Raw genomic sequence first — 27,511 nt, 5'->3', positions numbered from 1 at the left:
TCCGGCGCGGCGGGACTCGCGCTCCCGGCGTGCTGCGCGCTGGCGCGTGCGCGGTGCCGCGCGGCGCGCGTGGGCCGGGGATGTCGCTGCTGCGGCTGCGGGCGGTGCTGAGGGGCCCGGGCGGGCTGAGGGGGCCCGGTGAGCGGGAACGGGGACCGGGGCGGACGCGGAGGCACCGGCGGGACACGCAGGGACCGTGGCGCCACGGAGGCACCAGGGGGGGCATGGAGGGACGGGCGGGGATACGAGGAGACCAGGACACGCCCCGAGTGTGGGGACGGAGCTGGCCCGGGACGTCCCACGATTCTGAGCATTCTCTGGGACACACCTGGAGGCTGGAAGGGTCTTTTTTTGCGTCGTGAGCACCCCACGGATGGAGTCGGTACTGTGGAAGTGCTGGCATATTGTTACTCCCCAGAGGGCTGACAGGGGCGCTCCGGGTCCCGTGCCGGCCCTGGGATAGTGCCCGCCTGCTCTGGGGGTTCTGGGGTGCTGCCACCCCCTTCACAGCGCGGGGGTTTGTGGTGTCCCTGGGGTCATGGTGCTTCTGAGTCTATGGATCCAGGGGGTGAGGCGTGTCCCTGTTCCTCCTGCCCTCCTGTGCTGCTGCTGGAGCAGCTGAGCTGAGAAGCGTCCCTCGCTCGATCTGTCCCCACTGTGTCCAGCTGGGGCTGTGGGGCAGAGTGGGGGTCAGGAAGTGCTCGAGGGAGCGAAGCTTTCTCTGATCCCCATATCTTTGCGTTCTTCCGTGGCAGTGATCCCGTGGAGAATCACCAGGAGCTACTCCTCTGCCAGTACCAAGGAGAAGGCAAACAGAAATGGCACCTGTGAGAGGACAGAGCTGCTGGAAGGTGAGTGCTGGGAGAGCTGCAGTGAGAAGACAGCAGTCAGACCAGCCTGAGCTGTTGCTTTTTCTCTGGCAGTGACACTGCTGGGTTCCTGGGATGCTGGGGTGGGCCCCAGCTTGCAGGTAGATCTCAGAGAGACAGTGGCTGGTATCTCTGTCTGGGAGCGGGGCTGGGCAAGGAGGGATGAAGTTCTTGTGTGAACCTTTTTTTTCTGACCATGATCCTGGTACTTCCAGAGTGAGGACAGGACAGAGCCTTCTGCTGTGCCTTGTCTCCCATCACCTTTTTCTGTTTCCCACTAGTGCTCAAAGCTCGAGCAAAGCAGCTCCAAGGCAGTAGCGTCCCGGAGGTGGTGGTCAACAAAGTGGAACTGGCCCCACTGGACAATGACAAGTACCAGGAGGCTGTGGCTCCTAGCCGCAAGGAGAAGCCCCCCATTCCCAGGGCACGGGATGATGGCCTGGCCCAGTCCAGCACCTGGGCCAAAAAGTTGCAGAAGGAGATGTACATCCGACAGCTGAAGGTGGAGCAAAAATTGCCCAGTGCTGCCTCCCAGCTGGCTCTGGAGGGCCAGGTCAAGCTAGAGGTTGAGGCAGAGGCCAGAGCCAAAGCAAAAATCATGAACAGCCCAAAGATCCCAATGACGAAAGCAGCCGCTGCCTGGAGCCAGAGCTCTGGTGGCCCCCACAGCAAGCCCAGGGTAGTGGAAGCGAAGGAAGGTGCGCAGCTGAAGAGGCCTCAGAGGATGCCAAGGGACAACAGTAACCAACAGGTCCTGCAGCAGACCATCCAGTCCAACCTGGAGTGCTTCCTGTTCCTGCAGCAGCCGGAGCAGGCCGAGCAGTACCTCCTGCTGTGCCACAGCTCTCCCGTGAAGAGGAAGGTGCTGGACGTTGGTGCCTACAACACTGTGATGCGCATCTGGGCCAGGAAGGTACCGAGCCGTGGGTGCTCCGGGTGGGAGAGGGGCTGGCTCGTGAGGAAGAGCCTCCAGCTGGTTTTACCTGTGGGTGTCACACCTGCCTTCAGCACGTGTTCAAGCTGTGTTTCAGCCGGGGGGGACGGAGCTGGCATGAGGCCACACATCTGTGTGAGGTGGCTTTGAGGGGAAGAAGGGAATGGGGAAGGGGCGGGGTAGACATGCCTAAATCTGAACAGGAGCAGAGGGGTGTGGAGCTGTGATTTTGGGGCTGCTGGTGGCAGTGTGCACAGCCTCCTTCCCTTCTCACCTGCAGGGCTGCTTGAATCGCATTGACCGATTGTTTTCCATGCTGGAGCCCGCCGGCCTCCGGCCCAACTTGGACTCTTACGCGGTGGCCCTGGAGTGCATGGGCCGGAACCAGTCGCCTCCCAAAGCCATCTGGAGGTAACGCCTGCCTCAGGTGCTGCTGAGCCTTGGGAGCAGCAGCTCCACATCCTGTGCTTGGAGAACTGGGAGATGCAGCAGGTCGAGGTCAGGAAGAGCTGCCCCTGCTGTGTGCCCACTTGGATGCTCTGACCCACTTCTCATGGCCAGATTTTGGGGTGGGCACAGCTCCCACAGCACCCTCCCTGCCACTCCCAGCTGCTGGGGAGTTTGTCTGAGATCGTGCAGGGAGAGGAGATGTGGGAAGTGAGAACAGGCACTGCTCCCCCCATAGCTGAGCTGGGAGAGCCCCTCTCCAGTCAGGGACTCCTTGGTTCTTCACCTGTCACAGGCATCTCGCTCCTCTGGCTTCTCCATTGCTGCCTGCTGGGAATGGCTTGGCTCCTCTGTTTTTATGGCACTTCTGTGGAGTTTGCCCTTTTTGGCGGGCTCAGTCACATAGCTGATTCCTGCAGGGCTCTTCAGAGGAGTGTGGTCAGGAGGTTCAGGTGGATTTCATGGAGCATAATGGACTGGAAAGTGTCAGTGCAGGGACTGAAGCGGGGAGCTGAAGGAGCCCTGTAAGTTCCCACAGGCTGGGCCTAGGGGCAGTGCCTGGGGCTGGAGGCACATCCTCCTCTCCAGAGGATGGAGAAAGCTTCTGAAGCACTACTACTGAACCTTAGGGATTTATCACTGGCCTCTCCATCCTTTGGCTGCCAACAAGTTCTAGATGCCTTCAAGGGAATTCAGTCTTCAGTCAGCTGACTCCGAGTGGGCTGGCAATGACTGTCCTGGATGGTGTGGGAGCTGTGTCAGTGAAGCACAGGCTGTGGGGCTGCCTGTGGGCAGCTTGGTCCCGCAGTGGCCAGAGCTTGGCCTCTCTGCCCAGGCAGCTCCGCAGCCGTGTGGGCAGAGGGATGGACACCTGATCCCTGTAACCTGAGGCGGGTGACCTTGTGGGACAGGCTGTGCTGAGGCAGCTCCTGCTCCAGCAGCTTCTGTACAACATGCTCAGGCCCTTGGGGAAGATCGAGCCTGTTCTGTCTGCCCCTCCTCAGATACCTGCAGCATCTGAACAGCAATGGCTTCCACGTGGATGAGCTCTTCCAAAAGTGCCTGTTTGAGGCAGATGAGAAGGAGATGGTGCTGTGGGCCGTTAGGACTGTGCAGCCCAGCTACCAGCTGCCTCCTCCACCCAGCCCCCAGATCTGCAAGTCTTCTCTGCTCCAGGACTTCTATTCCAGAGTAAGCCACAGCACTCAGGGAGGTGTTGAAGCTGACCAGGTGGTCTTCACAGGTGTTCTCAGCTACAGCCCAGGGGAGGGCTGAAGGGGAAGAACCTTTTAGCCTGATCTCTGCTCAATATCCCACACAAATCATCAAATGAATGATGTTACCAACAGCCTTACAGAGGAACATCAAAGCAGAGGGCTGCAGGGGGCTGGAGATGGCCTCCATGCACTGGAGGGAGTGCTTGGGGAGGTGCTTGGCCACAACACAGGAGCAGAGCAGCCTCTGGGGTTTGCCTGCCAGAGAGCTCTGGACCCAGAAGTCCCAGCAAGATGCTTTCAGCCCAGACTTGTACCACAAGCCTCTTGCAGGGAAGCTGGGAGATTGAGCACGGCTTCTCTTCCTCCCACTTTGGGCACTGACTGCCTCTCTCTCATTGCAGGAGACGATGGTGTCGTACCCCAAGCTGGATTTCTCTGTGAAGGAGTTGCAGGAGTGCTTCCAGCAGCAGCTGGAGATGGAGCTGAAGAACACCATAACCATTGAGTCAGTGGAGGCAGCCAAGCCCCTGACCCCGCAGGCTGTCAAAGCGGTAAAGCTCTGGGGGCAGGGGGGCCATTGCAGCCCTCAGGACCTGTGGGTGAGAGCTGGGGCTCCGTGAGCTAAAGAGGGGGCAGCTCATGCTGACCAGCTCTCTTCCTTCCTTTTCCATGCAGCGTGAGCTGCTGGCTACCCTCCGCTCCCAGTGGCACAATGCCATCCTCCAGGCCCTGCAGAATTCCAAGCGCAGCATGGCCAGGCCCAAGAAGCTGTCCAAGTACAGCGTCCTCTACCCCTACCTGTGCCTGCTGCCAGATGAGGAGTATGTGGACATCATGCTGCAGGTAAGAGCCTGCCCTGCCCTCACAGGAGTGGGGCTGGACCATCAACCATGGGGCAGTCACAGAGCACTAATGTCCCACTTGAGCCAGCAGGGTTGGAGCTTCCTGAGAGTTTTACCAGGTTATTAGGTGCAGGCTGTGTGCTCCCTGTGCAGAGCAGCCAGAGAAATCCTGCTCTGTCCTGGTTGTGTTTCTTTTCTCACCATCTGTTCAGCATCATGGAAATCAGCATCTTCCTGTGCTCCCTGCACAGCAGATTTAACTCCCGCTTTGTCTCTCTGCTGTGTCTCTCTATTCCTCCTTCTTAAGACCCTCTTTGCCTTCCCCTTTCCCAGGTCCTCAATGATCTGTCTCCACAAGGTGAGTCCCTGGCAATCCTGGCCAGAGAACTGGGCTCCAAGGTCTATGACAGGTACATCATCCAGAGGAAGCTGCGCAGCTGCCAGCTGGAGAAGGTGCAGGAGATCTATGAGAAGTACATCCAGCTGCTGGCAAAGGACAGCCAGGTAGGAGCCCTTGGAGCCAGGTGTCCCATGCAGGAAAGCTCTGGGCTTTGCAGGGCAGGAGGGGAGAAAGGGGCCCAGGCCACTGCCCTGGGCACGTCAAGGACCGTGTGAGTAGGTTGTTCCCAGAGCTGAGTGCACATGGGGGCAGGCAGGTCTGCAATCTGGGCAGGAGGGGCAGGATGCTGTGGGAACAGGGTGTCAGCACTGGGATGTGGCAAGAGGAAGGACTTCGCAGTGCCACTGTTCCCATTCTCATTGTTGGGCTCACCCCAGCCTCCCCAGCCCTCCCTCCCCGAACACTCCTGTCAGGGAGGACCTCATGGGGACACAAAGATAGGAGAGTCCTTCTCAGAGCCACATCTCAGGCAGATAGATCCCATCCAGCAAACCCCCTGGGAACAGCATGGCTGGCCTCTCCAGATGACCCTATTTTTTCCTTCCACCTCCCAGCCTAAACAGTACTTGCCACGGGAATACTGGGAGAAGCTGGTGGCAGAAGCAGGCTTTGGGCCCTCCCTTAACTTGAAGAACTGCAGCTGGCCCTGCGTGCTCCTCATGCGCCTGGGCATGCACATGCTGGAGCTCCTGGTGAAGTCAGTCAAGGTGCCCAGGAACATCCTCAATCGTCGCCTGGAGTCCAGGCCTATTCCTGTCCTCTACCACGTCTACTCCTTCTACAGCAACTGGCAGGTGAGCCTCATCCTGGGGCCTTTGGGGCTGTGCAGGATACCCCTTCCTCAAAATCAGACCCTTGCAAGGCCCTTTTCTGTTCTTGCTGCTGTTCCTGCTGAGGGATGCTTTGAGGAGCCCTTGGTTCTGTGTGGGTGCTCTCCTTACTTGGCATGATGCTTATGGAATGGCTGACTGACTGCAGGTTCTTCCACACTCCAGCCCTAATCCTCTACTGCTGATTCTCCTCTCCAGGTCGGGCTGGTAAAGCCCCATCCCATCTTCTCCCAGCTTGTGGCGAACGCTGCAGAGACCACGCTGACCTTCAACTCCTCTGCCATGCCCATGCTGTGCCCCCCGCTGCCCTGGACCTCCCCCCGTTTTGGCGCCTTTGTCCTCAACGACACCAAGCTGATGCGCTTCATGGATGAGACCATCCACCACCAGCTGCTCCTGGAGCAGTGTCCCCTCGTGAACCTCCACCCCGTGCTGGATGCCCTGAACCAACTGGGCAACTGCGCCTGGAAGATCAACCAGCCGGTGCTGGATATTATCATTTCCATCTTCAACGACAAAGGGGATGAGAAGCTGGACATTCCACCTCCCCTCTCTGAGGCTCCCAAGCCTCCCACTGCTCCCGGCCATTCCTCAACCTGGAGCAAGTCCCTCAAGCACGAGCTGTTCCTGTGCAAGAAGAAGACTGCAGAGATGCACAGCCTGCGGATGGATGCGCTCTACAAGCTCTCCATCGCCAACTATGTCAGGGACAAGGTGTTTTGGTTCCCTCACAACATGGACTTCCGTGGCAGGACTTACCCATGCCCGCCCTATTTCAACCACCTGGGGAACGATGTCACCCGGGCCATCCTGCTGTTCGCAGAGGGAAGGCCACTGGGGCCCAGGGGACTTGACTGGCTGAAGATCCACCTCATCAACCTGACGGGGCTGAAGAAGAAGAACGCCTTGCAGGAGCGGCTGGAGTATGCCAATGAAATCATGGAGGACATCCTGGACTCAGCTGACCACCCACTCACGGTACGTGGGAGCTTCTAGGAAGTGAAATAAAATGGAAATCACAATCGATTTTGAAACAAAAACATTTTGAAAGATACACTTTTGAGAGGTAAAAAGGGAACAAAGCAATGCAGAGACTCCTAAGTGACACATTCCTGTCTGAAAATATGGTGAAGTACTAGGGAAGTGGAGGCATGGTGGGAGGAGGTGCTGTGCCCAGCGTATCCCAGGTGCTCAGGGGCTCCTGCCTGTGATTTGAGGGGCACAAGAGCACTGCCTGCTCCTACCAGCCTGTGCTTTCTCATTCCCAGGGCAGGAAGTGGTGGATGGACACCGATGAGCCCTGGCAAACCTTGGCATGCTGTATGGAAATCGCCAAAGCCTCGAGGTCCCCAGATCCAGCAGCCTACATCTCTCACTTCCCGGTTCACCAGGTGGGAACGTGGCGGATCCGCACAGCCTGTGTGAGGCTCAGCGGGGCAGGAAAGGAGCATCCAGGTCTCCAACGCTGCAATCTCTGCTCCACGTGGCTGGGTTTTCTTAGGAATGGGAATGCAGTGTTGGGCATCTTGGCATGAGAACTCCGGTGATTTGCTGCTGCCTGCAGCCATCCATGAGCCGGTACAGCCAAGGGCTGCCTTGCTTCCCTTGGCTCGAGCAGAGCCCAGCTGGGAGATTGCTGGCAGCTGCCGCAGGGTGAGAGCCAGGCCAGTCTCACCTTCTGCAGCCACAGGATCAGGACTGGAAGCCGGCCCAGCATGACAACACCTGGCTGTCTGGAGTGCTCAGAGCTGTGCTTTGGGGGCCTTTGCTCCACTCCTTCTCCAAGGCTGAAGCCAAGCAGCTCTGCAGGAGCCAATATGGGAGGTCTGGACCTCTGAGGAAGGGCACAGGGACAGAGGTGGCTTCCCCCCATGTTCAGTGCCCTGTCACCTTGTGCCCTGTCCCTGCTCAGGTGCTGCTCAGCTTCCTGAAGGCACCTGTCCTCCCTGGCTGTACGGGGACGTGGCTGATAGTGGCTGTGGGTGAGGGGTGGCTGCTCCTTTCTCTTATGAGATCAAGCGGCCGTGACTGAGTGGGGAGGGCAGCAGTTGTTCTGCCAGTAGCGATGGTCTGGAATATGCATGAGACAGTCAGGACTGATATTTTGATGACAACAAAAGGTCAAGAGAGCAGCTGGGGGTGTGTGGAGGGTGCAGCTAATGAAATATCAGCAAGGACTTCTTCTGGAGGGTACCCGAGTCTTGTTCTGCCTGAGTCATCAGCGCTCAATTAACGGAGCCATCAGGTCCTGGCACTGCCTTTCCGCACTGCAGGGATTGGGGAGAGGGTGCAGGAGAAAGGGGGCCCTGTCTGAGGGGACCTGACAGTCCTGGGGTATCTGTGGCTCCCTGTGAGCAGGGAGAGCCTGAGCACAGGGGGCCAGGAAAGGCAGCACATCTGGGACAAACATTGCTGCCAGTGCGGTCTGGGGAGCACCAGGATCTTCATGCACCCTCAGTCAGGTCCTGCCTGTCTCACCCCAGCTGCTCTTGGTTCCAGGAGGGCTGCAAGGGCAGCTGCTGTGGCAGATGCTCACTGTGCCTCTGATGCAGCTTTGGGAAGTCTGAGTGGGAGCTGGTTTCTCTCAGAGGGATCTTTTCATCCGCTGGCAGTGCAGCTGGCTGGAGCTGCAGAGCCAGCTGGGGCTTCCTGAGGGATCTTTGGCTTGGCCTGTCTTTTCCTGCCTCTGATCCCACTGCTGAGGTTGTTCTAACTGCTGGCTCTTGGGGCTGCTTTTAGCATCCCAGACATATTCAATGTTTTCCCAATTTTCTGGTTTTCAGTGTTTTCACAGAGCTCTGATGTCTTTGGAAACCCACAGAGGTGATGATGTGAGGTTTCTGATTTTAAACCTCACAGGTCGCAGTAGTTAGGGGTGGATGCAGGCAGGAAACCTGGCCAGAAGGAAAATGGTCACTGCTGGGAGATGGTCACTGCTCTGAAGGGGGGGGGGAATAATGACCACCTGGGCCCAGAGTACCTGTGCATGGGGAGGGGGTGGATGAGCAGGGCTGTGTCCACACCCTAACTCCTTGCTTCCCCCGTGCTCTTTCTGCAGGATGGCTCCTGCAATGGGCTGCAGCACTATGCAGCGCTTGGCCGGGACCTCAGCGGCGCTGCCTCCGTCAACCTGGTACCCTGTGGGCTCCCTCAGGATGTCTACAGTGCAGTGGCCCAGCAGGTGAGTCACAGTGGGGACACACGGGGTCCTTTTGGACCTGCCTCTTCCTCTTGGTGTGCACAAGGTGAAAGGTGAGCATGAGTGTGCAGACAGCTGTGGAGGGATGAGCTGGTCAGAGACAGGGACCCTCTGTCCCTGAGTGGGATCTGACTGGAAATCTGTCCTTATGGAGGTGGCTGTGAGAAATCCCCTGACATTTCTGCTGTCCTCACTTCTCCTGAAGCCTGGGAGAACTAGGCTGGAGAAGTGGAAGAGAGCAGAGTGTGCTCCTCCTCCCTTGGTCACAGCTGGCTGGCCCATGGGTTATGAGATTTTTCTTGAGCTGAGTAGGAGGGAGCGGGGAGAGATTCAACCTTGGTCCTGCTACAAAGTCTTTGGTTTCTTTGGCGAGACGTGATGTGAAATTTGCCACTGGGAGAGTGCTGAGCCCTGCCAGACTCACTCAGCTGCCATTGGACCCTGGCTCTCCGGTCTGGGTCTCAGCAGGTTTTCTCCAGGCAGCACCACACCAGAGAGCAGGAAGAGTTCATGGGGACGCAGGGCTTGCTCAGGTATCACTGGGGGGCAGAGGCAGGAGAACCCAAGTTCTGAGCTACAGTCAGGCTGTGTCCTTGTCCCAGCTGGCACCACCCAGCTGCCAAAGGGACAGTGCCAAGGCAGCAGGGAAGGCTCTGCAGGCACAGTTATCCATGCTGGATCCCTTCAGCAGGTGCCTTCTGTTATCCAGGGTGGTGAAAATGGGCTGCAGGGATTCTGATGGGAGCTCAGGCCAGGCAGTGCACGGCTGGGACAGTCCCACAGGCCACCAGCCACAGAGGTGCTCAAGCCAGCGTGGCTCATGCTGAGACTGACTCAGGGGCGCTCTCCTCAGGTGGAGGAGTTTCGGAAGAAGGATGCTGAGCGGGGGCTGAAGATCGCCCAGGTGCTGCAGGGCTTCATCAGCCGCAAGGTGGTGAAGCAGACGGTGATGACGGTGGTGTATGGGGTCACTCGCTACGGCGGCCGCCTGCAGATAGAGAAACGCCTCAAGGAGATCGAGGAGTTCCCCGAGGTAGCATTCCTGTGTGTCCCCCTCCCTGGATCCTGTCACTTTCCTCTATGTCTTTGGCTGTCCCTTTGCCTGACCCATCACTCTGCCTCTGGTCTGTGCCAGGAGTACTTATGGGAAGCATCTCATTACCTGGTGAAGCAGGTGTTCAACAGCATCAAGGAGATGTTCTCAGCAACTCGAAATATCCAGGTAAGGAGCCTGTTGCCCCTTACTTCCACGTGAGTTTCTTTCCCTGGTCCACTCATGCATAGACAAGGGGGTGCTCCATGGGGAGAGATGGTTCTCCTGGCTCCTGGATCCAGAGAGGATCCTCCTGCCTCAGCCCAGAGGTGTGGGATTGTGCCAAACTCCCCAGTAAGCGCTGGACTGTCACAGTCTGTGGCAGGAGTGAGGGTGGCCTGTGCTGGGAGGGGATGGGGTCTCCCAGCTGCACACTAACTCCAGCTGCTTCCTCCCCTCTTCTGAAGAACTGGCTGACAGAGAGCGCCAAGCTCATCGCCCAGTCGGGCCGGACGGTGGAGTGGGTCACACCGCTGGGGCTCCCCATCATACAGCCCTACTATCGCTCCAGGTCCACTGTGGTGAGTGTCCAGTATGAGGTCTCCTGACCCACTCTCCCTGTGCCACGGTGGGAGCAGGGAAAAGATAGCTGGGCTAGAGCCCAGCAGGTTGGCATCACCGGTGGGTGAGCCTGCAGAGCAGGTAGGATTCCTGTGCACAGGCACATCCTCCAGCCTCATGGCTCCCTGCAGAGCCTGGAGTGTGTGGGTGGGCTGGTGAGGAAGCTCTGCGGCTCCGTCCCACTCAGGCAGCTGGGGCATGGGCCGTTCCCTGCTCTGAGAGCCTCCTCAGGGCTCCTGTGACTCAGTCTCGCTGCTGTTGCCTCCCACATGCTGCTGTGCTGACTCACAGCCCCCCAGCCTGGCTCCAGCAGCCCTTCTCAGGCCAATTCACCCTTCGAGGGCGAAGGGGTTCAGATGCCTGCCTGCACCCTCAGGAGGGGAGCTGGGCAAGGTGTCACTGGGCAGTGGCAGCTGCCATGGTGCTGGGACACCCTGGAAAGGCACAGGCCCCTCTCCGGAAGAGTGGGGCAATGCCCAGCCCCCGTGCTGCCTGGCAGTGCAGGGTGACAGCTGCTCCCCTCTCTCCCCGCAGCTGAATTGTGGCATGCAGCGCTTGAGTGTGAAAAACTCCAACAGCAGCCAGTAAGTACAAAACCATGGCCTGCACTGCACCCCTGCTGACCCCAGCCTATGCTCTGGGGACAAGGCCTTCCCATCAGGGAAGCTGTCAAGGAGTTCCAGAGCTCCCATTATCTCCCTGAGCTGCAGAAAGCTGGACAGAGCAGCAGGGCATTGGGGCCCTCCAGGGCAGACCCCTCACCCCCAGGCTGGGGTGGCACTGCCTCTGTGCCAGTGCTGTCATCTTTGGCCCTGAAATGCCCCAGCTCCTCTGTGCCCTGCTTCATCCTGCAGGAAACCTGACACTGTGAAGCAGAAGAACGCCTTTCCCCCCAACTTCATCCACTCTCTGGACTCCACACACATGATGCTCACAGCACTGCACTGCCTCAGGTAGGGAGTGGGCAGCTGGGCTCTCACCTGGCTCTTCCCTGGCTCAGGACTCTTCTGGGAGAACATTGCTGGGGCAAGGCATCACATGGGACTGAGGAGTCCCTGGTGGGTGGGCATTTGGGGTTCCTGGCAGAGAAGGAAGAGGAGGCGGCAGGGCAGGGACAGGGAGATCCTGGGACTGGCCACCTCCCTCTGAAGACCTGCCATGCAGGGAGTCCCCCTCCTTATGTGGTCCCTGCTCCTGTCCCAGCCAGAGGTTCTACGTGGGGTGGGTCCATTGCTCAGAGAGGGTCTCAGCACTGCTTCATGGCACCTTTGCCTCTTCCCAGGAAGGGCCTGACCTTCGTCTCAGTCCACGATTGCTACTGGACTCACGCGCTCACCGTGGATGTCATGAACCAGGTAAAAGTGTCCTCCTGGCTCCCTTGTGAGCAAGATCTTGCTGATCTGTGCTCTGGGCCCATGCCAGGCCTCTCCTCCCCTGGGCTTTTCTCCATAGGCTGATTGATTCACCCGGGTGAAGTGAACCTGGGATGTTTGCTGGCGGTTGCAGCTGATTTCCTGGTGCCCCATCTCCTCCCACTCTGCAGGGAGCATGTGGGGGAGAATCTGTGGAAATGGGCACTAAACACAGCCCTGGTAGAGCTGGTGCCCCTGCCCTGCCCTGCCCTGGGTCGTCCTTGTGCTAATGAGGGTTGACCTCTGCTTCACGCCTCCCCAGGCTGATTCCCTTCACCCTTGTCTGGCAGCCCCCCTTCCCACTCCTGCTGCTTCCCCTGCCCCCCACCTCTGACCTGTGACTGGGGGAAGGAGGGAAAACACCTGCTAAGCTGCAGCTCGCTGTTGTCTCCCTGGGTCAGGTCTGTCGGCAGCAGTTCGTGGCTCTGCACAGCGAGAAGATTCTGCAGGATCTGTCTGAGTTCATGCTGGAGAAGTACTGCAGGTATTCCTGACCCTGTTGGTTCCCCCCCCACCTCCCAGAGGTCATGTCCAGGTGCTCACAGGTTGTGTCACCTGCATGGGGGTTGCTCTGGGGGGAAGCTGTCCTTCCTTCTTGCCTGACACCCAAGTCACCTTCAACAGCTGTGTAAAAACCAAGGGCTCTGCCCCCCCTTGCTGCAGAACTGAGGAGGGTTTGGCCTGGGCTGCTGAGGCTGGGCTCCTGCTCTTGCTCTGGGGTGCATGGTCTGTTTTGGAAGAGCTGAATCCTGTTGTCAGGGGCTGCACTGGGGAGCAGAGGAGGGTGTGCCTGGTTCCAGATGCCCTGTGTTCATTTGCTTCCTTCTAGTTCATCCAGCTCCAGCACAGAGCCCATAGCCCATTGGCAGAAGAGACTGATGGAGCAGCTGTCAAATGTCCCCAGGACAGGTAGGAGCACGGGACAGGAACATGCAGAGCTCAGGAGCATTTTGGAGACAAGGGGAATGAGATGGAGTGGCCACCAAAACCACCAAAAGACACAAAGCCAGAGCTGTCTGCTAGGATCAGGTTTCCCCTCCTGTGCTGGGCAGAGCAGTCCAGCACGTCCACATTCCCCTGTAGCATCCCTGTGAGTGGTCCCTGCCATCCTCACTGCGTCCCTGGGATTTCCCCAGGCTGACCCAGCTCTTCCCATCCTGCTCTTGTTCCGCTCCCATCTGTTTCCAACCATGAACATTTGCTTGGAGATGGGAGTGAGGGACTCGGCATGGTAATTGCCAGGATCTAGATGATATACATGCAATGGGATTAAGGCAATTAGTTTAACTCCTCCTAATCCCTCAGCCCTGTGTCTGCCAGGCCATCTGGCTCTGCCTGACCTCTGTGTGGAGTGGCTCAGTGCTCCATGGGCAGCACAGTCCAGGGGCAGGGATCCTTTGTACCCTGAGGCCACTTCTCTCCCCTTGTCCATCCCCACCCTCCTCTCCTCTGACCTCTCCTTTACTCCCCTCAGGTGAATTCAACCTGAAACAGGTTATGGATTCCACCTATTTCTTCAGCTGAGCCCCAGCAGCCCACAGGGTCCTGGGATACCTCTGGACCTCCAGCTGTGGTGGGCACTGGCCCACGATGCTCTTCTGTCCCACATCTCATGGGGAAGGAGGTGCAGCTTCCAGCCCGGCAAGAGCCCTGCTCCACTCTGAGGTGCTGGGGCAAACGGACACTCTGCTGGAGCAGCTGGTGGGGGACAGGGGCTCTGCACTGCTGCTGTCACTGTCTGTCCAGCATAGGGAGAGGGCACGAAGCCCCAGGGAGGGCTGCATCTCTGGGCTGGGGGCAAAGGGCTGTGACAGTAGACAGGATGGCTCCCCTCAGCCCTCAGCCCTCACCCCAGTGCCGTGAGCACTATCCTTTGCCTGTCCTGGGATGCTGTCCCTCTCCTTCCCTCTCCACCAGCAGGGCTTGGACGTGGAGGGGCAGGCAACTGACCTGGACACAGCAGGAGCCCCGGCCCTGCTCTCGGCCACAGGGCAGGTGCTGCTCTGTGCCCTGCTCCAGCTCTGGGCACTGTCCCCACTCTCCATAGCGCAGCCTCTGCAGCTCTTGACTCTCATTTCCAGGGATGGGTTTTGCTGCTGCTCACTGGGGCTCAGGCAGGGAAAACCACTAACTTGAGGGTCAACGTGTAAATACTGTAAATAAAATGGTTTTTGAAATACTAGATGGGACCTGTGTCCTCCTTGAAGTCTTTGCCCGAAGCTTGTGGGGTGCCTGGGCTCTTTTCTCACCTTGCCAGGGGAACAGGGAGGTGGGACTGCTGCCTCCCAGCCTGGCCCTGTTCTGCTGACTGGTCGGGCTTTGGTTACTCACAGGGGTGTCACATTCTGAAAATGCTTTTGTAGCAGAAACATGGAATTGTGCCAGTGCAGCCACAGCAGGAACTGGACTCTTACAGGGGCCAGCTGCAGCTTTTCCAGCCAGGAGTCTCCCATTTTCACTGGACTGTGGCTTCCCAGCCCTCCTCTCCACAGGGCTGGTGCTGGAGATGGTTGGCACCTTGTGACTGGAGCTGTGGTTGGCCCAGTTCTTGGCTGTGCCCTATAACCACAGGCTCACAGCCTGCACCCAGCTTCTGCCTGGCTGCTGCTGGAGCGAGTGAAAAGCTGCTGGCAGAGGCTTTTCACCTTGTGGCTTTCCTGGCAAGGGAGGCAGCTCTTCAAAGGACAAAGCTGCATCCCACAGCCCGAGCGGGGGCTGTGCCCAGTGTTCCGGCTCCCGGGGCTGGGCACAAGGAGCAGGAGGCAGGGTGGGGAGGGACGGTGGTGAAGAAGCAGAGCCGGAGTCGTGCGTAGCTCTGTCAGCTGCTGACGTTTATTGCACAGGATGGGCTGAATGGGAAGGTGGACGCTTGGAGTGGGGCCCTGTCCCTCCGGCTGCTCGGCCGCAGGGTGCCGGGGCTGGCACGGGCCCCGCGCTCGCGGTACATTCAATGTGGAAGGCTCCAGAGTGCGAGGCAGCGAGGCACACGTGCACACACACACACCTGCACACGCACCCACACACGCATGCACACGCAACACACACACAGGCACCTGGTACACTCGGTGGGTGCCTTCCCCAGCCCCAGGGCTCGGGCTCCAGCGCCTGCCTCCGTCCTAGCGCTGCCTACGGGGACACGGGGCCGTGCTCACCCCCAGCCCCGGAGTGGGGGAACAGTGTGTTCGTGGGTGCTTACAAGCCTCAGGGCGACCATCCCTCAGACCCCTCCCAACTTACCTCCAGTCCTGGACCGTCACCCCTCGCCTTGGGTCTGTGGGAGGGGCGCAGGGACACGCGCGGCGCCGGGGCTGCGCCGACAGCCCCGGGGAGGTGTCCTGCGGGTCACACACAGGGATGTGTTCAGGTCATAGATTATCATACACAGAGTTGGTCATGGCGAGGATGCAGCTGTGGCTTCTATGGGCAGCCGGGGAGACCAGGGGGGCAGCGGGGCTTCGCCGCGGGGAGTGGGCGACAGGGTCAGACTTTGGTCGGAGACGACACACCCGGGGGCTCAGCCCAGTGACCCCGCGGTGGCGGGGGGGAAGGGGGGCACAGCAGCCCCAGGCCCACCCTCGCAGCTGCCCCGCTCTGCAGCGGGTGGCAGGAGGGACCGGGAAGCGGGGCTGGCGCCGTGGCGGGGAGCGGCAGCCGGCGGTGCGGCCGTGGCCCTCACCCGGCGGCGCAGGGCGGACGCGAGGTGAGCTGGGCCTCCCCGCCGCCGCCCCTCCCGGCGCGCGTGTCCCCGTGCCTGGCGCGGAGGTCACAAGTTGGAAGACAGCCTGGACTTGGCCGGGTCCGTGTCGGGCGTGCTGGACGCCGAATCCTTGCGGGCCGCCGCCGAGTCCTGCGGCAGGGTGGGCGGCGGTGTCCAGCCCCGAGCCCGTGGGCGCCGGGTGGGCCGTGGCCCCCCGTGAGGGTGCCTGGCCGCGCAGCCCGGCCGGAGGGCCAGGGCCCGGCGAGGCGGCGGCCGGGCCCCCACCGATGGAGGTGCTGGACTCGCGGGCAGAGGCCGGGGGGCTCTGGGTGCTGCCGCCCGCCAGCCCGTGGGGCAGCGAGGGCTGCGAGGCCGAGAGGGGCCGCGAATCCTGGCTGAGGCTGCTGGTGTGCAGCGCCTGTGTGCTCTTGTGGGCGGCCAGGCGCTGGGGCGAGCTGGGCGCTGGCTGCTGGCTGAGGGACAGCTGGGAGCCCAGCGGCCCTGGGGCACCTCCGTAGGCGAACGTCCGGCTGGCCAGCGGGCTTTGGGATGGCGGGCTGGCCGCAGCCGCGGCGAAGGCGCTGGTGGAGGCGGGCAGGGCCGTGGGCTGCGCCGGGTCCTGCGAGGGCGAGGGGTTGGCGTGGGGCACGGGGGGGCTGCGGCTGCGGCGGGGGGCTCTGCTGCAGCAGGACGGGGGACACGGCGAAGGGGCTGGGCACGGCCTGGGCGTACTGCAAGCGGCGCATCATGCGGGGCGAGCCCAGCGCCATGGAGCCCACCAGCGGGCTGGCCATCTGCGGGCAGAAGCTCATGGCGACGGCTTGCTGGAGGGTGGCAATGGCAGAGGTGACCTGGGGCTGGACGGGGCTGTACATGGCCGTGTGCTGCTGTAGCTCCGCCTGCTGCACCATCTCCCGGTCGTACTTGACGATCTCCTGGATGATCTCGTTCTCCTGATTGTTGAAGACACCTGAGTTGAGGTCGTGCTGCACTTTGTGGAGCAGGATCGAGTTCTTCTTCCCTATAGAGAGAAGGCCGGGAGAGGAAGCACTGTGAGACCCTGTACTGGGGCTATGCTGGGCTCCCATGCCAACCACAGCTGCCTCCTTCGCCAAGACACCCCCTCTCCCCCTCCAGGCCCCACTCTGTGTCCTACCGATGCGGTCGAGACGGTCGATGGCCACAGTCTCAAAGGCCCGTCTCATCATGGGGTACTCCTCCAGCACCTCGTTGAAGTTGTCCACTGAGAGTGAGTAGAGGCGGCAGTAGGTATCCGCACGGACACTGGCCGTGCGCCGGCCACGGGTCAGCAAGCAGATCTCTGGGGGAAAAACGCCAGGGCCAAGGTGAGAACACCACCATCATGGACAGAACAGGGCAGGCCGAGAGCAGGGTGTGAGAACCACAGGTCTCCCAGTGCCTCTCACAGACCCCGGGAGGGGACCCAGGTTCAGTCCTGCCAGTGCTCACCCCCAAAGTAGGAACCATCAGAGAGTTTCATCTCCTTGTTGCCCTTGGTGAGGATGCTGACCACCCCATGCTGGATGAAGTACATCTTCTTGCCGATGGTGCCCTCCCGGATTATGTAGTCGCCCGGCTGGAACACCTCAAACTTCAGCTTGGTGAGCATCGCCGTGACGAAGTTGGGGTCAGCGTTGGCAAACAGCGGCATCGAGGCCACCAGCTTGCGGCAGTTGAAGTTCACGATTTCCTGTGGGGAAGTGGGTGAGCCCAGGAAGCCGGGACATGCTTCCCCAGGGACATGCTCCCCAGCCCGGACGGTCTTAGGGACACTCTGGCACACAGATTGTGCCTGGACACGCTCCCATGCAGAGCTGCAAAGCTGCAGCAAGACGTGTTCGACCCCAAGCATGTGCATGGCAAGAGCTGGTGGTACCCACAGCAGGGAGCAGGGGATCCCTTCCCTTGTCAAGGGGGGCAATTCCCATCCTCACAGCAGCATCCTCCTCCCAGCTCTCCAGCCCTCACCTCACGCAGGGGCTCGTTGAGCTCCCCCAGGATGCTGTCCTCATCAAACATCTTGCCCTGGTAGCGATGCTCGTAGTAGTCGTGGATCTTCTGGCGGAAGTCAGCGGGCAGCTTGTGGAAGGACATGTACTGCTCCACCTGCTTGTACTGTGGGGAGACGTGGTGTCAGCTGGGACCCTCCACCCACATCCCCATTCCATGGGGCTGGTCCCACTCTATCGCCCCACCCCTGCTCCTGACCAGGAACCCCCACCCCACCTGGCTGCAGCTCCAGGAGGGGACAAAGCTGTGGGCCCTATCCAGCCCAGTCCTACCTTCTCCTGGTACTGACGCCGGGAGGAGTCCAGTGACTGGATGAGGGCGGTGGCGTGGCCGATGAACATGGCGTAGCAGGTGGCCCCCACGATCATGCTCAGCATGGTCAGCCAGATGTCCGTCATGCTCTCGGGCGCCTGCTTCCCGTAGCCGATGCAGAGCATGTGGCTCATGGACTTGAAGAGGGCGAAGGAGTACAGCTCACTCCAGGAGTCGTTCTGCAGTGACAGGGACAACAGCTCATGCACACGTGTGTGAGTTTGTGTGAGCATCACTCGAGGGCCCAGCGCCCTGGCTCACACCTGGCCACAGTCCCAGTTCTCTCCCAGCAATAGGAATTTGTTGAAAAGCAAACTTTTCAAACTCCCCTGGCAAAGTAGGCAGGGAAGGAGAAGGGTGGGACAGGCAGGGGAGGAAGAGGAGGAAGCCAGGAGGAACAGAGCACAGATGGAAATTTGATGGAAGAGGATGAGACAGACAGGGGAAAAGGGCCATTTGCAGGAGGCTGCAGGGCTGAGAGGGAGCAATTAGAAACAGGGGCCATTATTTATTAATAGCAGCTTTGTGGCTAATGAGCAGGAGAAGGCGGCAGGGGATGGGGCCAAGAGCCCCATGTCAGCATATTCCTCCCACCCAGATCAATCCACTGCTCCAGGTCCTGTGAGACCTCACCAGGGCTGTGGCAGCATCCGGTGCCTGGTGCTCTGTGCACCATGGGGCATCACAGCCCTGGCCCACAGAGGATGGCATCTCCTGGGGCTGGAGGATGGAGGACGGATGCCCCGGGCAGCAGGCAGGAGCACGGTGTGGGGCAGAGGGAACTCACCACCATCCCGTTGATGGAGACCCAGCAGTTCTGGGGGAAATCCTGCAGCATGGGCACCAGGAACTGGAGGCAGCCATCCCAGTGGCAGAGAAGCAGCATCATCCCGATGAGGTTGATGATCCTCATCACCGCGCTGGCCAGGTCGTAGGTCATGTGGAAGATCTGCGGGTGGGTGGGATGGCAGGAGGTGAGCATGGGGACTGTCCCCCACTGCCCAGCCCTGCTCAGGGCACCGACCTGAATGGCCTTAGCTGGAAGAGGCTCCCGTGGCTGGCCTGGCTCCGGCCCCGAGGTGGCTGTGCTCCACCTGCCTATTTATAGCCGGTGGGTGCCGCCGCGCTGCCGCCCGGGAAGCACTAATGGCTGCGAGCCTTGATGAGGATCAGGGAGAGACAAATACTGTGGGCACGGAGGAGGGAGCAGGGCAGCTCCCAGGGCACTGGGTGCAGGGTACTGATCAGAGCCACACAGCAAAGCTGAGCGTGTCCCCTCCAAGCAGGGTGGACTGTCTCCTGCACTGGGGGGTAGGGGTCCTGCTGTCCTCCCTGGTGCCCCCCGAGCTCCTGGTAGGGCAGGGAGCCAGAGGGGAGCAAGGCAGGAAGCGCTGAGCTGAGCAGGGGGACAGGGTCCTGCTGCACTGGATTGTTGCCAGCGTGTTCCAGCCATGCTGGCACCCATGGTGGGTGCTGTTTCACAGTTCAGGGATTCTCCAAACCCTCCAGGGAGGGTCACAGCCACCCACCGGACCCACACACAGCCCCACAGATCCTCTCCACCCTGCCGTTTTTTCAGGGAACCACTGTGCTCACAGGGCCCCTCCAGCTCCCCTTCTCTCCAGCCATCCAGCTGCTGCCAGAGGGTCCCAGAGCAGGTCCTCACCTCCTCCCACTGGTGGATGTAGCGGATGAGCCGGGAGAGGCGGAGGAGCCGCAGGAGGCTGAGGATTTTGGTGAATCGGACGATGCGGAGGGCGCGGGCTGTTTTATAGACCTCCGAGTCTATGCCCTTCTCCACAATGAGGAAAACATAGTCCACAGGGATGGAGGAGACAAAGTCTACCACAAACCAGGTCTTGAGGTACTTCTTCTTGATCTTCTCAGGGTCCAGGATGATTTCTGTGTTGTCCTCAATGACAATCCCTGTCCGGAAGTTCAGCACCAGGTCCATCAGGAAGAAGGTGTCAGAGACCACATTGAACACGATCCAGGGGGCCGTGGTCTCCTCCTTGAAGAAGGTGATGCCCACGGGAATGATGATCAGGTTGCCCACCATGAAGAGCAGCATCGTGAAGTCCCAGTAAAATCTGGGGAGTGAGAAGATGGAGGGGGGTGTCACCAGCGCCCCAGAGTCCCCCCCAAGCCAAGGGGACCCGGCCACCACGCCCTGCCCTAAGGGACCTGCACTGCTGGTGTCAGTGAGGTGTCAGTGTAATGCCACCTCAGCCACAGGAACCCCTTCCTTTCCCCAGAGAATACATCCTGCTCCCTGCTCTCCAAACTGCCCCCAGGGTGATCCTGCAGCCAGCAGAGCCCCTGACTGGGGCAGAGAATGAGGCTGAGGGCTTCTGCTCGTCTGATTTGGCCCATGGCAGCAGGTCCTGGGGGAGGGGAGAACGATGGCACCAAGCACCGGAGGGGGACACACTCCAGCCGAGCTGCCCAGGAACATCCCGTGGCCTGGGGACCCCCAAACGACCGGCAGCGCTCAAGGTCGTGGGTGGAGTCAGTAGCCGAGAGCCTTGAGAGAAGCCCCCCTCTTTCTGCGCTCCCAGAGTTGGGGACACAAGGGCAGGGGACAGTCCCCGGGGATAGCCAGGGCCACCTCGCCCCGGCGCTTCCCTGGGCCAGGCTGGGGTCGCGGTTTGGGGGGTGCCAGGGCGGGGTCTGCCCGTCGGCCCCGCAACGCGGGCGCGGTGGAAGGAGCCGCCGCGGCTCCGGTGCAGCGGAGCACGTACGGCTGCAGCTGGCGGCGGCAGCGCCCGCAACCCCGGCCAGACGCGCGGGCGGTGGGGGGGGTGGGCGACCGCCTCCGCCCCTGGCCCTGCCTGGGCTGCGCTGCTCCTCCGCCCCTCCTGCCTCACGCCATCCTTCTCCCCTTTCTCCTCGTCCCCCTCTCGCGGGCCAGCGATGACCTTTCTGAGCATCTGCAAGGTCGCAGCAGCTCTGTCACGGCAGGATGGCGCGGAGGCCACCTCGGCCCTGCCTCCCCTGGCCGGGGGCGGGAGTGGGGGGGAATCCTCCTCAGTGCCACGTGCACAGACACGCAGGACCCTCGCCCACGCATTTCCGCTCAGCCCACCCTGGGAGCTGCAGGGTGATGGGCGGGGGGTGCCATGGCCACGCTGTGGCCCGGGCACGCTGTGCCCTGGGGTGGGGGGGACGAGGAGGAGACCCCCACGCACACAGGAAGGGGTGATGGGCCAGGTCCCCCCCCCACTGCGCAGAATAGCGCAGGACCAGAAGGAGCTGAACATCCCAGCTCCTGACCTTTCTCCAATGACACCTTCCTCATGTGAGACATTGCCATGGCAACCGTGAGTGATGTCACTGCTGCAAAACGATGACTTCACGCCAGGGCGGTCCCCAGGGTACCCTCGGCAGAGGAACCGTGGTCCCCCTGCACCCCTACACCGAGCTCCAGCTGCTGGCACCAAACAGGCCCAGCTGGACCCCCGGGCTCCCACGCACGGCACAACCTCCCAGGGATGCCGAAATCAGCAGAGCCACTGTGGGGCTGGATCTGTCCCTAAACCCCCTGGCAGCTCCTGCTCAGACTGACCCTGCTGCGCTGCGTGGGTCCCACAGGGGCATTAGCCGTGCAAAGCTGCGAAGAGCAAAGATTAAATAACCATGCCAGCTGGGCAAAACTCCCCTCTGGCTCCAATCCCTCTGCAGTCGGGCTGAGCCAGGGCAGAATTTGGCCTGTGGAGAAAGATAAACTGCTCCTGATCCCCCACTGCACACAACTGACCCTGTGCAATGGCCCCAGGGAGCAGCGTGCAATGCCAATGCTTTCTCCCTTGGAAGGTTCATGTGCATAGAAAAAAGACCCAATCCAGGCTACTAAAAATATCTGAAAACAAATTAATCAGGATCCTCGACACCCCTCCCTCGCTTCTGACCCAATTGTACGACAGCAATGATGACAGGAGATGCCCAAACCCCTGCGAGCGGCAGCTGCCACCTTCCCGCTCCATCACCCGCCCAATGCCTGGCACAGCGGTGCTGGTCTGAGGGCCTGGGCAAGGTAAGAGTAGGGTCCAAGCCCTAGTGGGGGGCATAGCCCCCCAGTATGTCAGGGTGGTCCCTGCTTGACTCCACTGGCAGCACTCAGGGTTCCAGGGGTTGCCAGGGATGATCCAGCCACTCCCGGCTGTGCTGATCCCATCAGACAGGCACCCGGCTGGACAGAGCTCCTTGAGACCCCCCCTCTGCCCCTGAGGTCTGAGCCCTTCGGCCCTGATGGGGCCCAGATGCAAACCAGGCTGCCTGGTGGGCAGGAAGAGCACGGGATGAGTGAAAGATCGGTGTGGGATTGGTGCAGGATTGGGGCAGGATCGGCACTTTGCAAACTCGCACTAAATACCCATATCCTAAAAGCGAGGTTGCTGTGAGAAGTGGGTTGTGGAGCCAATGGCAGAAGTTTGGCCAAGCTGCTGAGCAGTGGCGGCCAATGCACCCCAGATCCCAGCACAGCCAGTTGTGATGAATGACTGGTGCCCTCTCCCCTGGAAAAGCCTTTTACCCCAGGGGTCCCTGGGGAAGGGGGAATAAAGGCTTTGCAAACTGCTCAAGGACCTGAACTTGCACAGTCCCCCAAGTCGGTCACAGCCTTTCCTCCCCATGAGCAGCGGCTTTCAGCACCTGACGCTGCAGAGGGAGGGGCCCAGCTCCCCAACACCCTCACCACAGGGAATGGGAACGCCGGGACCAGCGGCAATGCTGCCTCACACGTCGAGAGCAACAGCAGCTGGCGAGCCCAGTGCCTCTGCTCAGGAGCCCCTGTGGTGGCAGCATCCAGGCAGAGGGAAAGCCCCCAAAAGCATTTAACCCTGGATGAGGAAGGCTCTGGCCAAGCAACACTAGGGACATGTGCTCTGGATGCATCTTTGCCCCTGATTCATGTGCAGGAATGGCTCTCACAACAGAAAATCAGCAGCAGCCAGAACCTCCCGCTCAGCTCCGACCCCGGTCCCAGCCCAGCCTTGTGGAAGGCCAGAGTAACCCTTGGGCAGCCCCTTGGTGGTCACAGGGTGATGGGCACTGCCACCACCTCCAAACCACCAGCTGCAGCTCCTGCAGCCCCCAAAGTGATGCCCCAGGGCTGGTGCAGAAACCCCAAAAGAAGCAATGAAGGAGTTGGCGCTGGCTTGGCTGTTCCTCCAGAGACCAGAAGGGGCAAAGCCAGTGACAACCATTGCCCAGCACCCAAAAGGAGGTGGCCCTGCTCCAGCACACACTTACAAGGTCTCTTTGATCAGATTCACAGCTCAGGATCTCACCAGCTGCCCTGATTGCTTCCTCGTCATTCAATATTTATGTAAATAGCAACTTTGGTTCCTGGAGCAAATCTGCCCTAAATTGCATGTGAACGATGGCAGCACCATGGCTGTGAGGAGCCAGGATTGCTAAATGATGCCGATTATGAAATGATGTCACAGATGCAGATGGGTAATGATTCCCTCTTAAGATGGGAAATGGGTTTTGCAGGGCAAACACGACCAGGTCACGCTCCATTATCATTGCTGGATAAATGCTTTCTCGATTATTTTAAGGCAGGACAATATGGGACGGATGCACTCATGTCCCCAGCGCGCACAGGCAGAGCGGGTTCCTCACGCCCGGCCTCGCGTGGGCCGATCCTGTTCCTGTGCACAGTTGTGGAGCTGGAGGATGCCATGGCTCTGCCTGCAGCTCCTCCCCACTGGGCAGGGAACTCTCCTACGCCACTTCCAGCATCAAAACACAGGCAGCCACTCTGCCCCAATGGGTTTCAAGTCTCGATAGCAGTTCCAGGAGGATGAAGCCTGTGCAGGGCAGGACAGCCAGGGTGACTCCCCAAGGTCACCCCAGCGCCCGCCTGCCCGCTGCAAGCACAGTCCAGGGAGTGATGCTGCTGCACTCTGGGGAATCCTCCAAGGCCTCAAGCCCACTGCAGGCTCACCGGAGGGAGAACCCCGCTCTTGGCAGCACTGTGGGCTCTGCCAGTGGCGCCACGGCTCTGAGGAGGAGCACAAGTAGTGAGGAGGGGCCAAGTCCCCCAGCTCAGCAGCCCCCAGGGTCCACCTGGCACCACCACCTCTGCTCTGTCACGGCAGGGACAGTGGAGCCCCCTCCGCTATGGGACCGGTGGTGGCCGGGTGGTGTGGTCACTTCTCAGCCCAGCTCTGCAGCAGAACCCAGTGCCCAGCCAGCGAGATGAGGAGGGGACTCCACTGGGTTCCTACAGCAGGTTCCCAGGGTGGAAGGGCTCAGAACCCTGTGCGGGAAGTCAGCCCTGAGGGGAGGCCGAGGGCCTCCAACTGCTCCTCTGGAAGATGCCAGAGCAGCCCAGCAGCAGCACACGAGGGTGAAAGCAGGAGGGGAAGGTGCTGGTCCCTGCCCTGAGCCCATGGCCACCTCCACCTGCCTCAGGGAGCCCCAGGCCATGGGGACCCGTCAGTGTCAGCAGTGAACAGAACCTGAGATCCATCTCAGGGGCATCCCCCACTCAGGCACCCAGCAAACCCTCGCTTGAGCCACCCCAAAACTCTCACCAGTACAGCAGCACAACGACTTGGGGCTGAGCCCCTCGGCCCCCCAGCCCCTGGTCAAAGGCTCCTCCAGCCCCTTTGAGGTCCCTGGACCAGGGTCCTGCCAGTCCTGGCTCACCAGCAACGCCAGCAGGGTCTCAGCTTCCCCATCCCTGCAAGATGCCGCGCTGCCTGCCCCAGAGAGCGCAGCCATCCCTCCCGGTAGCTTTCACACGACTCGGGAAGCATTTGCCACTCTGGAGCTCGCCAGGGCTCAGGGGGTGGGAAGGAGATGGAGCTGCAGAGCGTTTCTCCCGGGTTTGTCATTCCTTGCCTGGCAGACACACAGGCTGGATCTTGGGAACTCCGGTCCTCTCAGGAGTGAGAAGAATCCCCCTCAAATCGGCTGAACCCCGGGGACAGAATTAGGCCTCCTTTGGGGGGGGGGAGCCCTCACGACGCTCTGCCAGGCAGCGGCAAAGCACGTCCCCCTGCCCAGCCCCAGCTCTGCCCAGGGAGGAGGACACCGAACCCCAGGGAGCTCCGGAGACAGAGCCAAGGCCCCGTGGGGCTTGGGAGCGCCAAGCCGGGCCGAACCTGCCGAGGGCCCGGGAAGGACAAGGGGACGAGGAGATGCCCTTGCCCAGGCACCGCGAGGGCTTCCGGCATCCCCGGAGCGGCGGCTGCTGCGCTGGGGAAGGGGATGCCTGGCTCGTCCCCTCCCGCGCCCGGCGGCGGCTCAAGGTGCCCTCGGCCCGGCCGCACCGGCGGCCCCGCTCCCCGGCCCGGCCCGATGCCCGGCCCCGCGGGATGCGGGATGCGGCCGAACCCCACGGGTACCCCCGCACCTGAAGTCGCTGTAGGGGTGGATGATCCAGGCCCCCGCCGACTTGACGCGCTCCTGCTCCCGCTCCACCGCCTTCTGCGAGCCGAACATCCGCAGCGAGAACTTGTTGACGCCGGGCTGGAGCATCGCCCCGAACTGCCGTTGCATGAAGCTGGCCTGGCTGCCGCGGACCTCCTCGGCCGCATCTTCGCTCGCCCCCTCCTCGGCCGCCTTGGCCCCGCCGGGGGATGCGCCGCCACCGCCGCAGGAGAAGGAGACCTTGGGCTCGCGGGGCGGCTCCGGGCCGGGGCTGCGCGGCGGTTCCCCGCGACGGCACTCGCCGTTCGGGGACCCCTTCCCGCCGCGGCCCCGCGCCCGCCCCGTCGCCGTCGCCCCGCCGCGCTTGGCCGCATCGGCCACCTCCTCCTCGGCCGCTGCCTCCCCGCCCGCCGCGCCGCGGCCCGCCCGCATCCTGCCGCCGCTGCCGCCGCCGAGGCCACCGGCGGCCGAGTGGCGCCCGCCGCCGCGGCGGGGGCGGGCCGGGGCGGGCTGGGGGCGGGCGACGGGGCTGGGCCGGGGGCCGGGCGGCTCCGCAGCTCCCCCCGCCGGCGCAGCCCTCGCCGGTGGGACCGGCTACCGGGACCGGCCACCGGGATGGGCCATCCACCTTCCGCCCCGACGGCCGCGGACTCCGGCTGCGCAGTCCCCGCTGTGGTGTGGTGCGGGGCCGGCCGCTCTCCCCGCGGGGCTCTGCCGCCGCCAGCCCATCCGCCTCGCCGCGGAGGGAGCACTGCCTACCCCCGGGCCGGGGATGGACCCCATCGCCTCGCCAGATGCGGGAGCTTTGCCCTCCCACCTCCCCAGGGACCCACCCTTCCAGCCCCCTCTGAACCGAGCTGGCGGCAGGAGGAACTCCCCGAGGTATACCCGGGGATGGAGATCCCGGACCGGCGCCCCAGGACAGGGCCAGCACCCGAAGCTGGATACCGGACACCCGCCAGCGGGGCCGATGCTCTGGGAACAGGGCATCGGGACCGGCACCTTCTGCCCTCTGTCCCGGGAACGGCATCGTCCGGCTGCGGCTCCCCCGGACTGCGAGGGCTCGGGGATCGCCGGAGTGAGCAGCCCGGGTGAGCCCCGAGCACCCCTGGGCAGCCGCGCACGGGGCCGGAGCCGCCCCAGCCCGAGCCCGCGGCTCTGGGCGAGACCCGTCGGGTCACGGAGCCGCGTGGGCAGCGCGGCCGCGGCGGTGGCACCATCTGGTGCCACGGGACAGAAGCGCACCCGGAGCGCGGCCGCGGCCGAGCCAGCGCCGTGACCGGGGCGGGGACCAAGAGCCGCGGACCCTGCACTGAGCCCCGCTGCAGGAGACACCCCAAAAGTCGCGCTGGCGGACCAGAGCGGCCGCGTTCTGCAGTGTCGCGCCCCGGGCTTGGCACGGCTGCCTCCAGGAGCAGCCCAGTTCTCCAAACCAGCCCCTCAGCTGCCCCCAGCCCATGGAGACACTGACTCAGGTTAACCTGAAGGCGAGGCTGGAGGTGCTGGAGCCAAGAAGTAAGGCAGCAGCTCAGGGCTCACCCCGAGGCGTCGGGAAGCAGGGGCTGAGCAGGGTCCCCGTGGCACCCTCTCTCTCTCTCTGGAACAGAATGGGGCACCACACCAGGGGTGTTTGTGCCATCCCTGCCCAAGGCTCGATGTGGCAGCCCCCGGGCCTGTGGAAGAGCTGTGGCACAGCTCACCAGGGCAGCTGCAACCCAGCCGAGAGCAGCACGATGCCACTCCATCCCCTGCCCAGCTCCTAGGGCTGTTGTCCCCCTGTCCCTCCCCAGCCAAACAAAAGGCACAAGTGCTGCTTTGTGCTCTGGCCCAGCGCAGGGTCAGACAGGACCCACAATCCTCATCAAGGAAATTAAGACACGCATTGATTTTTCACTAGGATGGCACAAGGCCGGGGCTGTGAGAGCCTTGTGTAACCCATTTACACGGCACAGCAAGGCAGAGGCACGGGCAGGACAGACCCAGGCACCACGGCACCAGGCTGCCAGCACTGCCACCAGACCTGCCACCGCCTCTCTGGGCACAGGGTGGCCACCACAGCCACGCTCCCCCCTTGTCCCATTCCAGGCAGGGACAAGTGTCTGGCTACAGAGCAAGGCCATGGTTCAGTCACTTGGCAAGGAGCAGAGCAGGCAGGGGCACCTTAGGCCAGCTGGGAGCACAGGGTAGCCCATGGCCTCTGCTGCCTGTCCAGGGGCAGGAATGTTGGCAGAAGGCCCCTGAGCTCAGGGCTGGCAGCAGAGAAGGGACTCGCCACCAGATCCTG

At 61.7% G+C, this 27,511-nt stretch overlaps 2 protein-coding genes across 2 annotated transcripts; one reads left to right on the top strand and one right to left on the bottom strand.

Moving 5' to 3' along the window:
- The first annotated feature begins 61 nt into the window (after positions 1–61).
- Positions 62–13,988, top strand: POLRMT (RNA polymerase mitochondrial). Its single transcript, XM_039566331.1, has 21 exons — positions 62–138; positions 756–851; positions 1,151–1,782; positions 2,084–2,214; positions 3,255–3,441; positions 3,869–4,018; positions 4,143–4,310; positions 4,643–4,813; positions 5,264–5,503; positions 5,738–6,517; positions 6,808–6,930; positions 8,598–8,720; positions 9,592–9,771; positions 9,874–9,960; positions 10,239–10,352; positions 10,927–10,976; positions 11,247–11,345; positions 11,675–11,747; positions 12,206–12,288; positions 12,634–12,713; positions 13,279–13,988. The coding sequence occupies exons 1-21, from the start codon at positions 81–83 to the stop codon at positions 13,326–13,328; spliced, it is 3,675 nt and encodes a 1,224-aa protein (XP_039422265.1). The 5' UTR covers positions 62–80; the 3' UTR covers positions 13,329–13,988.
- Positions 13,989–14,614: 626 nt separating this feature from the next.
- On the bottom strand, positions 14,615–25,674 carry HCN2 (hyperpolarization activated cyclic nucleotide gated potassium and sodium channel 2). Its single transcript, XM_039566202.1, is given in 10 exon segments — positions 14,615–15,693; positions 15,695–16,156; positions 16,158–16,522; positions 16,658–16,822; positions 16,972–17,212; positions 17,491–17,637; positions 17,805–18,023; positions 18,632–18,793; positions 19,511–19,934; positions 25,211–25,674. Coding segments are annotated over 10 exon segments (2,760 nt in total). The 5' UTR covers positions 25,660–25,674; the 3' UTR covers positions 14,615–15,567.
- Between the last annotated feature and the right edge of the window lie 1,837 nt (positions 25,675–27,511).

The sequence above is a fragment of the Corvus cornix genome, chromosome 28 (genome assembly GCF_000738735.6).
Source record: "Corvus cornix cornix isolate S_Up_H32 chromosome 28, ASM73873v5, whole genome shotgun sequence".
Taxonomy (NCBI): Eukaryota; Metazoa; Chordata; class Aves; order Passeriformes; family Corvidae; genus Corvus; species Corvus cornix.
This window is presented reverse-complemented; position numbering and strand designations above follow the sequence as displayed.

Coding starts and splice junctions, on each gene's coding strand:
- POLRMT (XM_039566331.1), top strand. CDS start 81: ATGTCGCTGCTGCGGCTGCGGGCGGTGCTGAGGGGCCCGGGCGGGCTG. Junction 3,442..3,868: donor TCCAGGACTTCTATTCCAGA/GTAAGCCACAGC, acceptor CTCTCATTGCAG/GAGACGATGGTGTCGTACCC. Junction 9,961..10,238: donor CAGCAACTCGAAATATCCAG/GTAAGGAGCCTG, acceptor CCTCTTCTGAAG/AACTGGCTGACAGAGAGCGC.